At 29.3% G+C, this 17,759-nt stretch overlaps 1 protein-coding gene across 8 annotated transcripts in view; it reads right to left on the bottom strand.

The window, feature by feature from the left end:
* Positions 1-17,759, bottom strand: part of lola (longitudinals lacking) — a 74,665-nt gene that overhangs the window by 25,638 nt on the left and 31,268 nt on the right. For 3 of the 8 annotated variants that reach the window (XM_018009624.2, XM_018009623.2, XM_089470156.1), the window contains exons 6-7: positions 4,775-5,101; positions 1,507-4,013 (exon numbers count right to left, since the gene is read on the bottom strand). The exons of 3 other annotated variants lie outside the window; for them this stretch is intronic. In XM_018009624.2, coding sequence (XP_017865113.1) covers positions 2,671-4,013; positions 4,775-5,101 — 1,670 coding nt within the window. In that variant the 3' untranslated portion in view covers positions 1,507-2,670. Of the gene's footprint in view, positions 1-1,506; positions 4,014-4,774; positions 5,102-11,029; positions 12,196-12,322; positions 12,525-14,588; positions 16,328-17,759 lie in introns of those variants that run through there. 2 more of the 8 variants (XM_018009643.2, XM_018009646.2) reach the window with 2 other exon arrangements.

The raw sequence follows: 17,759 nt of genomic DNA, 5'->3' as shown, positions 1-17,759 counted from the left end.
TACACAGCAATATATATATAAATAAATATATATATATATGTACAAAATAATAATAATAATAATAAATACATACATATGTATTTGTGTGCATATAAAAAAAGGTAAACTTAAAAAAAAAACGCTTTCATTGAGAGCCAATTAGTACGGGTGTATATTTATTATTAAAATTTTAAAAATTAAAAAAAAAATACGTAAAAATGAAACGCGGCAAGCCGCTAACACTATAAAACCCTTGCAAAAATGTTATAAAAAATGTAACAAAAAATGATTAAAGAAATAAAAAGTGTGAATAAAATATATTTTTACAAAAAAATGAAATCTAAACAAATTTTAATTTAAAGAAAATATTAATTTCTTTTAAGTTTATCAAAATAATGTCAGTCATTTAAGTCTGTAAATTTTCTTATATATGGAGAAAATTTTGACAAGTTCTTCTGACATGAAAATATTTTATATACTATCTTAAATATATATTTTCCAAAGAATATATATTTCTATTATAAATCAGGGCTAAAATCTTGATATACTATAAGTAAGTACTATAAGTATCATTTATTATTTACAGACGGACTCTTATATAAATATCTGTCTATAGATATATAATTTATTAATTATTAACATCAGCAAAGGTTTCGTGTTTTACCAAATTAAATAAAACGTAGGGCATTCTCGATTTGCTTGTTTGTTTTTGTTTTTTGTTTTTTTCAAGGTGTTTTAAAGTGTTGCACGTAGCAGCTGGGAACACAACAAACGCACGCACGCACGCGCATACACACACACTAACGGGCGGGCGGGGAGTAAAAGGTTTGGCAATTGCTGGTTATTATTATTTTTGTGTTTTTAGTGGCATATACAGAAAACAATTACTTAAGATTTAGGTACTTATATAGAGCTTGCAACAGGTTCGCAAAATTTCATCGCATTTGAATTAGGCAAGATGGAAATAGTATTACAATTAGTAGTTGCATCCCATTTGGCCATTTATTCCATACGTTGATCCACGCTCACCTACAAAAAAGAGAAATATATTAATTGAATTTCATAATTAAAAGGGTAAAAAAAAAATAGATAAATTCGGCTCGCTGCTGGCGTCGTCTACCTGCAAAAAGAGAAATATATTAGTAATATTCAGTTTTATTTATTAATAATAATTATTTTTATTATTATTATTTTTTTTTTTTTTTTGTTCAATAAATTAACGAGGGTTTTTTATTTTTAATTTTACTTTTATTTATACAACTAAATTCAAAATATATAATTTCTATATTTTATATTTTATATGTATACATAATAAATGTTTAGCAATGAATTAAAATGTTGTACATACAATTTATTTTTAATTTTTTTTGTAAATTATGTAAAATATTTGAATTAATATTGAATTTGTTTTTTGTTTTGCCAAAATATATATATGTATATGTACTCATAAAAACTGTTTCGTGGCTTAAGTTTGTCATATACATCAATCAATTTACTAAGTTTTTTCAATTTAAATTTTTTATTATATATATATTTTTTTTTTTAGTTTTGCACATTTGGTTGCTTCAATCGCAACAACAATTTTACACATAATATTTGTAAAGATTTGCTTTTGTTTTCTTATGCATTTCGTCATAATAATGTAAAATATTTTTCACTACATTTTTTGTTATTTCATATTTTATATATATTTTTTTCCTTTTTATTTTGTGAACTGTAAAACAACATGTGACAACTTTATGAACGTATAAGCCTCCAATTCAGACAGTTTTTGTAATCATTTTTGTGTGATTTTTTTTGCAAAGTAATATAATTTCTTTGTGAAATATTCTGTAAAAAAAAAAAAAATTACACACTGTGCACTTTAACATTTTTTTTTTTTTTTTTTTTTTTCATATGTATGTTTTTAATTTTTTTTTTTTGTATTTTCTGTTTGCATTTTTCTTAAATACTTAGAAATTTTGCCTTGAAAAAATGGGTTTCTCTTTTTATTTTTTACACATATTTATAGATTTGCTAGGTACTGTACTTTCTGCGAAGACATTTAGATGTTATGCTTTAAATGTATATTTGAAATGTATTTAAAATTTAACCTACACAATTCTAAACTAAATTTTTTTTGTAACTTTTTATATTTATATATTTTTTTTAATTTTTCATTTATTTAAACAATAATTCTTTGTGTGATTTCCATGAAAATACTTGCACATGATTTCTGGTAGATTTTTGTTTTTAATTTTTCGTACTTTTTCATTTAAGCATTTTTTGTATTTGCAACACTTAATAAATGTAATTTTTAAAATTACGTCAAACAATATGAAAATTATACGCAAAGACGTCAATTAAAGCCCAATAAAAATATAATAAAATATTGTTTTGCAAATAGTTTCTTGAATTTTGTGTTATTTTTAAAATATTCTGGTATTTTCTTTTTGAATTTACCTTTAAACTTAAGTAAATAATCAACAAATAAACGCAATTGCATCAATTATCAAAATTGATGCTCGAGAAAAATAAGAAATACATAATATATATGCTTATATATATGTGTGTGTGGATATATATAATAGTTTAGGTGTGGGAGAATAATGTAAACTGGTTTTTTGTTGCTGCTATTCTTTGTGAGGTACTCACTGCTGCGGCTCCTCCTCCTACTCCTCTTCCTCCTCCTTCTCCTCCTGCTTCTGTTGCTTAGATCTTGCGTCCTCGCTTGCTCTCCAGCTGCGGCTTCTCGGGATGATGTTTGCGCACATGTACGCCCAGATTGCCACGCTGCTTAGCCTTGTAGCTACAGTAGGGACATGGATGACACGGCTCCTTGCCGCCGCACTCGACATTCTCGTGGCGACGCAACGTTGACTTCCAGCGATACTTTTTGCCACAGTGACGACAGACATAACGTGATTCTGGATCATCGCAGGGACCTAGCGAAGAGTCGCTCAGCGATAATTCGTAGGTCATGCTACTGGGATCGCCGCCAGCGTCCGATTCCTCTTTCATTGGTCGTGTTGTTAGAATGGTATAGCTCTTGCTCGAATCATGCACGCCCAGCTCCTCGGGTATTATGGTCTCAACACCATCATCATCGTCCGCCTGCAGCTGGATGTGATGATGCTGATGCTCCTGCTGCTGTTGATGATGATCCTCCTCCTGCTGCTGTTGCTGCACCACTGTCGCCTGATGTATGTGATGTGTCTGCAGCTGAGAGGCGTGTATGTGATGTGTCTGTTGCTGTGGATCATGCTGATGCACCTGCAGCTCCTGTGGCTCATGCTCAATGGTGGTTATATGCGTCTCGCCCGCTGACGTCTGCATATGCTCGGTGATCTCGGAGGGTGCAAAGCCAATGCCAATTTTCGTGCCATCCGGCAGTTCGATGTCATCGATCTCGGCATACTTGACCAAATCGCTGATGATGGCCGCCGATGCATTTGGATTGTTCAGATCGATTTCGCTAATCTCATACTTGGTGCCATCGGCCAGCTCATGATGCTGATGCGGTATGGCCTCATGTGTCTCCACAATCTGCAAATTGCTAACGCTCGGCGCAATTATTTTGCCACGCGAATAACGTATGCGCGATGTAATGTTTGGCTTCTGTTCGGCTATTTGCACATTGCGCAGACCCACCAAATTGATCGTCTGTCCTGGATGGGCTGTAATTATGCTTTGTACTTGCTGAGCACCTTGGTGCAGTTGTTGTTGATGATGGTGCTGTTGTTGTTGTTGTTGCTGCTGCTGCTGTTGCTGCTGATGATGATGCGAGCTTTGTGGCACCTCCTCAATGTGCAACTGTTGCTGTTGCTGTTGCTGCTGCTGCTGTTGGTGATGATGCTGCTGCTGCTGCTGTTGATGTTGTTGTTGTTGTTGTTGCTGCTGCTGCTGCTGATGTTGCTGCTGTGTCTCCTGTGTCACATGCTGAATGATGTGATGCGGATGTATTATGGTGGTAGTGGCGGTGCCACCACTGCTGCTACCACCATGCGGGGCAAGTGTCGTTGAGCTGGGTATGATTTTCTTAATGTTGATTAGTTCTGTAAGTGAGAAAGGGATTTTATTTATTAGTGTTAAATACTTTGCAAGTATTGGAATAAATATAAGTATAAGTATGCGTTATAAGTATTAGTAAAAACAATAAATATGAACATAAGAATAAGTATGATATTCATCATGATCTCTTAAATATTCAACATAAGAAATCATGGGAAAGTGTGATATATTGTTTAACTTTACATTTAAAATTTACAATCATAACATCATCATAATAATCAGTATACTAATAAACATCGTTATTTAATAATCATTGGCCTAGCACAAACTATTATACATCATAATTATTTAAACGAATAATATTTACTAATACAAATATAAAATATTTAACTAATTGACCACTGCTCCACTGCTCTATTCAACTGCTCCCCGCTAAGTCAGTCAGGAGACTGACCAAACTCTTCAACTGGCTCGTCTTTATATAGCAGTCGCAGCCACTCAAAATCGGAGCCGAGCTAGAGCCTCATTCGGAGATCGTTTTATGTACGCAGTTTATAACTGAGTAGAGTAGCTGAGTAGAGAGCTTAACTGCTCTGAGAGAAGAGTAATAGGCAAACGGACATACTACTGAACTATCGTTAATAGATCGATGTATTGGTTTACTAATTTCAATTCACATTTTTATGCCGGATTAGATCTTCATATATATATATTGCATATTATATATGCATTACATATTACTGAATATTTTTGCTATACTTATAAGTAATTCATTAATAAGTTTATAAAGAAGTCAATCACTCACCACATTCAGAAGAGGGCAATTTGATGGGCGTATTCGTCAATGTGGTCAGGGTGGGTTTAATATCGGCGCTGTGGGCCGCTTGGCTGAGCAGTTCGGTGATCGTTTGGGTTGGCTGGCCGGCGGGACCGGTCACGGTAACCGCCGCCGTTTGTTCTTCCGCAGTGCTGCCCATCTTGGCCGTCGTAATGTTGCCCAGCTTCTTGACATGCAGCACAAAGCCATCCTTGTTCTGGGTGATGACAATATCGTTGCTCTCCAGCAGACAGTCGTCCAGTTCGAACTCATCGTGGGCGCCTTCCGTTTGTTCCCCTTTGTCCTGCTTGGCGTCTGAAACGAACAATTCGAAAGAGGCGGGGCCAAGGGCGGGTGTTGAGGGCGTGACAGCAAAAAAAAAAATACAATTATATTATTAGATATAATTTTTTGACTTTTACATTTTTTTTTTTAATTTTTACCGCTGCTTCACACACACACATATATAGATATATACATTCTCTTTCTCTTTTCATATTGTATCTTTCTTGCTCAGCTCATAAACGTGTCCTGCCTGCAAAAATTTCCTTTTTCACACAACTTGATAAAAACAAGCAAACAAATGATCGCCGCATAAATTAATATTTATAATATTATATATATATAAACTATGTGTGCTGCTGTATGTATATAAAAAGAATATATATATATATATATATATATATATAAAAACACCAAAGCCAAAAATAAACAAGAACAAAACGAAACAAAAGAACAATAACTTTCAGTTTATGTTTTTATAATTAAAAATCCGTGCCCCTAATTAAATATTATGTAAAACTCGGCTTAAGCTCTAAGAAAATTCAATAATGACACATTTCAATTTTGTTGCAAAAACTCAGTTTTTATTAAACATTTTTAAAATATATCTTTTATTTTTTTTTTTAATTTATTTATTTTTATTTTTTTTTAATTCAATTGAAATTTAAGTAATATGCTTTTTATACACAATGTTTGTGACGCTGACTTTAACTTACCTGCTGCTACACCCACACACACAAATATATATATCTATATATATTTCAGTTCTATAACTGAGATCATATCACAGAGTGTTTATTTTTTCAAGCCAACTTGCCACGCCGGTTACTCTTGGCCTCGAACAGTCCACGTGCCACGCCAGCTGCTGCTTGATCCGGATGCTGTGTCTTCATGTGCATATTCAGGCTGTGCTTATAGCGTGCCACATAGTGGCAATGCTGACACTTTTCCGTGGGCAGACGGCCGCACTCGAAGCGCAGGTGACGCCACAGATTCTTCTTATACGTATAGGCCTTATCGCAACGCGGACAAATGTGCTGCGAGCTGGACAGATGCGGCGACTCGGCGGCAGCCAGCTGCAACGTGGTGGCAATGTTGTTGAGCGACGTCACCGATTTCACAGACAGCGTCCAGCAGGTGTTCTCTACAACAGGATAACACAGAGAGAGAATAGGTTAAAAGAGGGTTGACAAAGATTTGCAACATTATCAAACAAATTATAAAAGGAAAACAAAACATTGGATAGAGACGTGAAATTGATGATATGAGAGAGTTTTAGCTAAATGAGGCAATAGGAAAGAAAAATATTTATAAATATATGTTTATGCATATAGCGTACTACCGGGCAACCACTGGGCAGAGGCGATAGAGCAGAGCTATTATATTTTTATTTTTTTATTTTTTTTTTTTTTTTTTTTGGTTTGGTGGCCATTACTGTAAAGCTAACAAAGTAAAACAAACATACACACAAAATACATATATATGTCAAACTAAGGAAATATTTATAATAAATTACTCAAAAAATAGAGCTAAAGTCTAATCTAAGCTAAGCTTTAGATATACCAAAAAAAATTATAATAATAATAAATATAAAATTAATAATAATACTCTTACCCGCCTTCCAAAGCTCAGCTTAAAGTATACACTTAAAGAAATTGCATTAACAGCTGTTAAATGCACAACTATGTTAAAGAAAAATTTCAGCTCGAACTTAACATAGCTGCAGGTAGTACCGTCTACTATGCACATAACGGTAGCAATTGCTTAACTCAGCAATTGACCTGACTTTGAACTTAAATAATAATTACAATTAATAAAAATAACTTAATCCAAGCACACACACACACGCACACACTTGACAGCAGCTGCACAGCTTGTTAACATCTGTAAAAATAAAAGAACATATTAGAAATTATTATTAAAATTTTTAAAACGCCTCCATGGCAACCCCCATCAGGAAATAAATAAACAGTTTTTTTTTGTTTCTTTTTTTTGGGGTTTCAACATTTCAATATCAATCTTTATTATGTTTTTTTTTTTTTCATTTTGTTTTTGTTTTTTTTTTTTTTTTTGTTTTTTTTTTTTTTTTTTGTTACCATCATGCATTAAATTCAAACATCTTGTGTATATAAACAATGCCTTTTCTTTGTTCTTCAGTTTTTGCAAAAATAACAATGTTTTTTTTTTCTTTCAATTTTTTGGTTTCTTTCACAAATTGTCTAAAAAAAAATCAAATAAAAACAGAATCTCAAATGTTGTTTACATATCTCTTCATTTTTGAGTTTTCTATTATTAATTTTTATTTTAATTCTACTTTGTTGTTATTATTACAATTATTAATAATATTAATTGTTTTTTTTTTTCTGTTGTTTTTCATTTCCTTTCTTTATTTAAGGTACTAACAATATCAGCTTCGTCAATGTAAGTTTTTCGCTTTTTATATAAATTTGTTTCATAATTTGTTGTTTCGCCTTTTCCGTGGTTTACGTTAACAATAAATATATGTATATATATTTATATAAACACTTTTTAATTTCTTTATGCTTTTCTGTTTCTTTTTCTGTTTAATATTACGCTACAAAAAATAAACAACATTCGTTTTGTTACAATTATATACTATATATATTATATATATTATATATATTATATATATATATATGTTGTTATTGTTTTTATATATCTGCTCTTTTGGTTTGACTATATATTTTTCGATATATATAATATATATAATATACATATATATATTCATTATATGGCAATTTTGTTCCAAATACACTTTTACTAAAACTTGTTCTGGGGGTTTGTTCATTTATTTTATAAATTTACTTTTTGTTTTCTTTATGTATATGTCCTTGTATATATGTATGTATATATATGTATGTGTTGTTGTATATATATTTTTTGGTTGGTTTCTTTGGAGTATATTTTGTTCATTATTTTGTAACTTATGCTTTTGGGCTAACATTTTTATTTTTATTTATTTTATATATATTTCTTGTTGTTGGTTTTTAGACTATTTTATAAATATTAATTAACAATTAACAAGTTAAAACTTAGTTGTTAAATTAATGAACAAAAATCAAAGACAACTATTTAAATTTTGTATCAGTATATATATGTGTGTGTGTCTATAAATATATATATATATTAAAAACGATGCAACAAAAAATTTGAATGAAAAACAAAAAACATTTAATGTTTCTTATTTTTGTTTTTGTTTCTTTTTTTCATCAATTAGTCTAAGCTTTAACAGCGCAACAAAACAAAAAATTAATAGTAATAATTTAGCTAAATCAATGAACGTGCAACAAAACCCTTATTTAATTAGTTTAACAAATTAGTTTAGTATAAGATAAATATAAATATATATTTTTTCATATAAAATTTCAACTATTTATTTAATTATTATTTTTGACAATTTGTCTTATGATTCAAATTATTTTTTTATTTTGATTAGACTTTCATTTTTTTTTTTTTTTAGTTATTTAATTTAGTAAGTTTTTTTTTTTTCTTGGTACATTTTCAATTGACACGAATTTTCTGTTGGCACACAAGACAAATTGCAAATTGATAATAAAAGAAATAAAGAATATTTTCATTGGGCTAATTTTTGATGAAATTAGAGACGAATTGACAATAAATTTTATGAAAATTTGCATTGGTATTTGTATTTTGTTTTAGTATTTATGTATATATATATATTTGTATGCTTAGTATATTGTTTAGTATTTGCATTAACTAAGTATTAACTTGTCTAGTTTCAATTCGAGCTTTTACTATTTTATTGTTATTGCTATTGCTGGGACTGGCTGATGTCTTAGCCGTGAGGAGCGAATATGAAACTTCTTGCTTTGCTTCTTACTTCAATTTTCTATAATTCTTGCATCATTGTGGCACTTGCTTAAGTTAATTAACTTATTGCTGCGCCTTTCTCTTACTGCTTTCATAATTCCTAACTTAACTTCCCCTTTTGCTTATGGCACGCTTTGTTTTCGCTTCTTTCATGCTTCTCGCGGCCATTTCAACATCAGCCACATATTTTTCTCTTTGTTTTGTTTAATATCTGACTACAACAAAGTTATAACAAGCAAAGTATTAAAATAATATTAAAAAACAAAATATTAATAACGAAATCAAATTATTTATGTATTAATGCTTGGACCTAACTAATACATATATATATGAATAATGTATACATATATATATAAGTGTTTTTAGTTGCACTTTAACTGCCTGCCTTAGTAAGTTTTGTTATACATGTATATCTTTATCTTTTCAATTATCATATATGTATATTAATATGTATAATTTCAATAATTTATTACATTTAAATTGTTTTAATGGCACTCTTAGCGTTTTCATTTACTTGTTATATGGTTTTTATATATGTATATATATATATATATATTTTTTTTTTTTTTTCATCATTCATAGACTGCATTTTTTTTACCTATGTTCGGTATATGTTATTTCTTAACTATTTAAATTTTATTGTACTTGTTAAATACAATTTAGTTTTTTTTATTTTAGATTGTACTAAAATTTTAACAAAATATACCAATAAAACTAAAGAGTTCTATGTTTTGGAGGGGGAGGCGGGTTTTTGACAAAAATATATATGTATAGTTATGCACATACACATATATATAATGTTCATGAGTATATGTATATGTATATATGTTTGATCTCTTCTCACTTCTCTTTCTCATCTGGGGGCAGCATTGAATTCTAATTTCATTTGGTTACGGCTGAGTGAAATTTCTTTCTATATATATAAATCTGCTTTCTAGATCTCTTTTGTTTGGAGTTTTCCAGTTGTATAATGGCACACTTGTTCTGCACACAAATCCAATGCTGCCACACACACACATACACACTTCCACACATGCGGGTACACACTTAAAACATAAGTTACAAAAACAATTTTTGTAATAACATTTTCATACATCATTTTTTTTTTTTTTTTTTTTTTTTGCAACAACAGACAACAAATTTGCTAACATAGCATTTTTTAATAGATGTGTGTAATTTCTCCTTGAAATATATATATATATATATATGTGTGTGTGTATATGTGTATGTATATAAACTGTTCTGCGAACCAACAAATCGTTTGGCCTCTTTGCAACTTTAGTTCTATAGAAACAAACTAAAAACAAAATATCTCATTTTAACTAGCTGCAATATATATATTATTCAACACAACAATTTAATATACCCTTGCAGTTCTTGAGTTGGGATGAGTGATATAAACTAAGCATGAGTGAAATCAAGAGAGTCTTTTGGCTTTTGTAATTTCAAGTTGAGTTGGATAAGAACGGATAGTTACGGATATAGAACTATAGCTGCCTTAGTTAGATACGTATATATATATATTTATAACAGTTGCAAGGGTATTTTTTAGTTCGGCTAGCCGAATAAACTACTGTTATTTGTTTCACTTTTACTTTTTTACTTTGTTTTATAACAAACATTCACATTTTGTTCTTTTAACATATACAATACGCATGTGTGAGTGCATATAACATATATATACACATATATATGTATATACATATATGTGAGTATAACAATATATATAACGATAAACGTATATAACATAACATACATATATATGTTTCTTTTTTTTTGTGTTTGTAATTGATTTAGTTCTCCGCTTGGTTGTTCTTGTTGTTGGCTTTTAGCTTCTTTCAAATATGCAATTAATTATAATTTGTTGTTAATATAATTGTTTGTTTTGCTCTGCTTAGTTTTTTGTTTCAATAACATATTATAAATATATATAGATATATATTTGGCAACAAATAAACACAGTACGTTTTTGTTATATGTATTTTCGCTTTCAGTGTTCCTCTTTTTTCTCTTTATATATATATATATTTTTAATGCAATTGTTTCTATATATTTACTGTTATTATTATTATTATTTTATATTATTGACGTTCTTTGTTAATTTCACTATTTATTTTTTTTTTTTTTTTTTCGTTATTTCTTTGCACTTTTGACTAAAATTACGTAGTTTTGGTTAGTTTGACTAAAATGTTGTTGCTCTTAGCTTCCTTGCGTCTCTTCTTCTTCTTCCTTTTCTTCTATATATCGTGTGTGTGCTTTGTTACGACCTCTCAATACAATTTCTTTTAGCTAGCTCTGCTTCTTCTTCATTATATATATTTTTTTGGTTCGTAATTTGTTTTTACGCTTTTTTTCTCGTTTTTTTTTTTCTGTTCAATTTTACTAAAATTCTATAAAATGTTGCACTGACTGCATCTATACATATGTATATATGTATATGTATATATATATATCTTGTCTAGCTTTTTTCATTTAAATATTTTATAATAGCTACGCTTTGTTTTTTTTTTTTTATTCTGTTACTTCTGTTACTTTTTAATTTTTGTTAATTTTAACTAATTCTGGGTTTTAATGCTCAGTTGTCAACAATAATAATTCTCAACTTGTTCTTGTTCATATTACATACATATATATATCATAATATGTAATTTGTATATAATCGATATATATATATACATATATATCTATTCATGTATATGGGCTTAACATTTTTTTCTTTTTGTTTTTCTTTATAAATGATGTGGCATCCAATAAATTCGTTTTGTTGTTGTTATTTGTAATTGTTCTTGGTTTAGCTACTTGTTCTCTCTATATATATATATGTGGTATATGTATGTATGTGTGTGTATATATATATATCTATATATATATATATATATATCTATTTAATTGCTTTCTTCGACTGTTTCTTTTTATATTGAGTGTGTGAGTGTGTTATTGTTGTTTGTTATTGTTGTTGTTTCTGTTGCTTTGTTGTTTTTGGTAGTTACAATTTTTGTAAGTTATTATAATTATTATTATTTCTTCTTTTGCTGTTTAAATTTTCTGTTTTTTTTTTTTTTTTTTTTTTGTTTTTTTTTGGTTTCGTTCAACAAAATGTTGCACTTTGCCTATGCGGATAACGCTTATTCTATTTGATTTTAAAGAAAACATTATCTCATAAGTAATATTTGACACAGACACCGGACTCAAGGTGCCTCTTTAGGTGGGAGCTTTGTGAAAATGCTTTGCCGCACATCAGACAGCGAAATTTTTTCTGTCCACCACATTCATATCTATAGAGAAAGATTTTGTATACATAGATATATTTTAGTTTAAACTGAACACAACAGACAGACGACTAGACAGACGTATTTATCTATATAGATATATAATTTCATATACAGTTCAATGTAAGCTCACCTGATATGTCGTTGCAATGAGCTGGCATCCTTGTAGCTCTTCAGGCAATTAAATCTGGGGCACTGATAGCGTCCATCGGGATTTATGAATTTGAATAAGTCCGAAAACTTTAGCTCGTACCAATAGTCACGGATCAGTGAGTGGGCCGTCGAGCCAGTCGGAGGCGGTGTTTGGCTGGAGTTGGAGGCGTAGCTGCTGGGCGCTACAATAATATATAAAATACAAACATTTTTAATATTTTTAAGATACAAGAGACAAAGTTTATACAAATAAATATGGGCAAAAAAAATTAGAACAAAATATAGAGATTTCTCTTAAGCTTAAACAGCTAGACAAAAGACATATATATTTATTTGTTTCATACTTTTTAGATAAAAAAAAAAAGTAACAAGATTTTATATTTTCTTTTTCAAGTAGTTAAAATTTGAGCAAAATTCCTTTTTTTTTTTTTTTTTTTTTTTTTTGTAGTTTTGCAGTTAAAAGTGTCAAAAAATAAAAAGAAACATTTTGATAGTTGGATTATTATTATTAATTATTATTAATTATAAGAATAATAAGAAAAATGTGATATTTACAGTTAGTGTGTGGTATGCAACAGTTTTGTGTGTTCATTTTGCTTGTTGGCTGATTGATTGATTGTTGGTGTTTTTTTGTTGGTTGATGAAGCTGATGCAGAGAGAGCAGTTGCAGTGGTTGATGATTTAGGCAGCTTGATTACAATCTATCTATATATACATATACATGTCGCATATATATATAGAGGAGGCGATATACTTGCGATACTTGAAATGAGGCGCTGAGTGAATGATGATGCATAATTCTGAGCTATTTTTTTTTTTTTTAATTTTTTTTTTTATGGCAGCTGTAATGAAACAGGTTTAGTAGTAGGCATAAAAATAATAATTTGAGATATGAAAAAAAAGTAAAAAAAATAAATAAAATAATAAAAAATATTAAATATTAAAATAAAATAATAATAATAAAAAAACAGATTTTAAAAAATTAAATAATAAAAAAATTACTGAATTTTTAAAACAAATCTTAAAAATACATATAAAGTATTGCATTAAAAAACCTATTTTAAATAATTTATATAAAAAATAATAATAATAAATTATTTTAATAATAAATATTATATTATTATATATTAATAAAAAAAAAAGATATTTTTGAAAAATTATTAAATAAAATTTTAAACATATATTATAAATTAACTAATTAAAAAATAATAAGTATAATCAAACCTAAAATACAAATGCAACCCACTTAATTTTTAGCTTTAAAAATTAATTTAATAAAAATATTTTGTATAGTAAATAACAATTTCAACATTTTCTTTTTAAATTTATTCAGTTACATACAAAAATAGCAATATTTATATGTATATATAGGTTATATATATATATAAAAAATATCTTAATAATGCTCTTTGACAATGTGTATAAAAATAGTTGATTTGTTTTTTTCGTAATAGCATAAAGTTAATATAAAAATACAAATGTTATTGTGTAAGTGTGTGTATGTGTATAAAGTAATTCAATTGGACATTTTTGAAGTTAATATTTGTAATGAATATGCTTGATATGAATATATGAAATGAATGTGAAATGAAATGCAGACATTCAAAACTTGCTCTCATTATACAGAAGACCTGCAAAGTTTTTAAATCATTTAAAACATCAATTTAGTAATATAAATATTTTTAAAGTATTTTCATATCATTTGGTACATGAACATCACTCGAAACATTCCATTTTTCATTTGACTGTGTATTTCAAAGATCTCCCCTTCACAACTGGAAACTGTTTGGCTTAAAAAAAAAAGTTGAACTAAGCATGGTTGTATAACGGTTTCTTTTGACCAAGTTCACAAACTGAGCATTAAATGGATCACACAAGTTTCAGTTGGCATTCCAAAAACTTATATCATAGATTTTTTTTGCCAGCTTTAACTTGGCCAGCTCTATGTGCTAGGCTAAGGTTTTTTTTTCTTTGGCTGATTATCTTTTCTTGTAAATATATTTATATATATTTGAACTATTTGCTGTTAGTAATTGTTGTCGGTTTCTATAAATTGTACTGTTGGTTGCATTCATTTGTATATTTGTTTCTGAGATCGCTTTGTTTTAGTTTTCGTTTTTCTTTTTGATAGTTATATGTTCATAAAAAAATATATGTATATATTTATAAAAGTATTTCTATGCTAGCAAGGAACTTACATTTTACAGCTCTCCAACTAAGCTATGTATAATATATATATATAAATATTTTTCTTTTTTTTTTTTTTAGTATAATACTTGAAATTTTTGTTTGGCGTTGCCTTTGCTTAACTACGTTTATCAAACATGACTTGATTTGGGCTTTAAAAATAATTTTCTTTTCTTTTTTTGTTGCTTAGGAATGCGACGTTACGAAATTGCCTCTTAGGAGCAACCCTCACTTCTCCTATTGTTTAAAAACCTGTCACTACTCTCAGTAGTCTAGTAAAATATTTATAACTTTTTGTTTTTTAGTTTTGACTTAGTTTCGGTTACATTTATCTTTGGACTTTTGGCTTAAAATGCTAATAAATATATAAATATTTAAAATTAACTTAAATTTTTAAATAATTTATTTTTCTTGTTTTTTATTAACTTAAAACTAACGCATAGATAAAAGTTAAAGTTTCAATTTTTGGCTTTTTTGTTGGGACTTTGCAACGCACTAAACTTTACTGCACAATGGAAACTAATTCAAATAAAAATTGTCTTTATTTTTTCGCAAGACGTTTACATAAATTATACAAATTTATGTAAAATGTGGCTGAAGCGACCTTTTTGGCATGCAAATCTGACACCACTAAGTGAAAGTTTAAATATGCAAAAATACGGTAAACAAAAATACATAAAAGGGAAGCCAGAGAGAGTAAGAGAAAGAGAGAGAGAGAAGATAGCAAGTGCGATTATTTTTGTTAGATAGACAGAAACAATTTGTGCGTTGCGCTGCCCGGTTCTTAAAAATATATAGTTGACAACTTAAAGAGATCAAATAAAGATCTATTTCTTTGGAATACTCTTGCGGCAGGTTAAACTGTGTCCTAAATAAGAGAGTTTTCTAAGTTAAATGTTTAGAATTCTAACTGATACTCAAATCGTATATAATCGATCATAATCGATCATCGTTCAAAAACTCATGTAAATGATATGATATAAAATGAGCTCTTGAGAATTTTATAGAGAGTGACTCACTGAAGAGAGAGAATCTTAACTTTCAACTGAATGAGTTTTCAGTGAAATTTTAAGTTTAGTTATCTTTCTATGTGGAACATGGAAAGTAACATGTCAAATACATAAAATCAGACAACAGACAAAATTTATAACAGACTCTTCGATTAGAGTTCTATTTAAATGAGTTCCAGGCCCACGGATCTCTAGTAATATATTGAAGTCAGCTAATATTTGGCTGATATTTTTCTGTAGACTAAACTACTAAATATTATCATAAAAACTCTATAAGCAATACTGATAAAGCATATAAGAAAAATTTGATCTTTTAGTTGGAATATTTTCTATCATTTTGGATTTTCCCATAAAGTTTACTAAGCCTTTTTATGGCTTAAAAAACTTTATAAGAACTATGGTATATCAAAATTTTATCTCAGCCTAACTGCAAGAGTATTTCAAGCCTCGGCCAGCCGAAGCTTAGCCTTTCATCTTCTCCTTTTCAATAGTTTCTGCTCTGTTTTCCAGCCACTTTTATGCCGTTTCCCATTTGGTTTGTATGGTGGCTGCTTGCATTTGAAATGCCAACGGCAGGAATTCCTTTTTCATTTTGGCAAAATGGGTTTTAATGTGCTTGGTTAGGTTGTCGCTGCGCTTGGCCGCATAGTTGCAGCTGGGGCACTGAAAGATCGGACGCTCTGTGGTAAAGCGGCACTCGAAGCGACGATGCCGACTCAAGCTCTTGCGTGTCTTGTAGGATTTGCCGCACTGATCGCACGCGTGCTGATACCAGGTGAGTACGAAATCTGTAAGAAATGCGTTTGTTTTTTTTTTTTTTGTTTTCGACCCATACACACAATACGCGACAGAGAAAGCGAGTGTGCCAGAGTAAAGGAAGAGAGAGAAAGAGAAAGAGAGAGAACAGCACACAACAACACAAATGAGTGAATGAAGCGGTGAAGCGCGCGAATGTGTGTGTGTGTGTGTGTGTGTAAATGTTGTTGATGAATTTGATTTGTTGTTGATATTTGTTGGGTGTTAAATATAATATTATAAATATAGATATATGATATGATATAATTCTTCTTTTTTTAGTTCTTGTTTGGCTGATGACTGAATTCTTAAACTGATTTTGTTGTTGTTTTTTTTTTTTTGTAGCAAGTCAAACTACATGAGAGTCAACATAAAACTTAAGATATAAAATTAAACATAATTTTTATATACATATAGATATAGGCATTCCATGTAATTAGAAATAACTAAAAGACACATAAAGCTTAAAAATATTTGACGGGTAAAATAATAATTTAAAAAAAATATATATATATAAATATAAAAAGAAAATATATTTAAAGAGATAAAAACACACATTTGGCTTATAAGCTAAATAACATCAGGCACGCCCACAAATATATAGATAAGAAAACCCACATTTAGAGCATAGAATAAAACACAAACAGCGCCAGCTCTGAGCAGAAACTGGCAGCTGTCTGTCAAGAGAGGCTGCATAAGAAAAAACATCGAATGTTAAATAATTTATTATTATTTTTATAATTTTTTGAAAGACACAAATACAATAGAGATATTTATATATAGAAAGATGTATAGATAAATTAATATTAAAGAGTAAATTTTTATTGTGTGAGTAGCGCAAGGACAAAACACAAAAGCATAAGATGTCACACACACACACACACACATACATAAACCAGTTGAGAATTACAATTATCAATATGCATTTCATGTAGCATACAAACAGGCGCTATATGCATGCTATATAGATAGATAGTTAAATATATCTGTAACTGCATGTGTGTGTGTCGGTGTATGTGTGTGTAATATCATAGATATGTGCAGCTAGAACAAATAGAACCCATGTATATATATATATGTAAATATATATAGAGAGAGAATTTCCAGAAATAGACGCAGACAGCATAAATTATATATATAGTATATATGTATAATATATATATATATATATATATATATGCAAGTGACAGACTTTTGATATTGTGATGTTGTACGTGGTTACGCATACAGTTACTGGACTGATACTGATAGTTGGGGAGTACTGGGTGGCACTGGGTTATAGATAGACTCCTAGAACTGCACAGCCACAGTACCGAGTAGTAGTAGGTAGTAGTAGTAGGTAGAGTAGAAGAGTTTATCTAAAAGAAATTTAGTAATAAAAATAGGTTAGTGAAATTCTCTGTACAACAAATTTTTGCGTTTTCG

This window comes from Drosophila arizonae, chromosome 5 (assembly GCF_054131065.1).
Source record: "Drosophila arizonae isolate 15081-1271.41 chromosome 5, UAZ_ARI_1.0, whole genome shotgun sequence".
NCBI lineage: Eukaryota > Metazoa > Arthropoda > Insecta > Diptera > Drosophilidae > Drosophila > Drosophila arizonae.
This window is presented reverse-complemented; position numbering and strand designations above follow the sequence as displayed.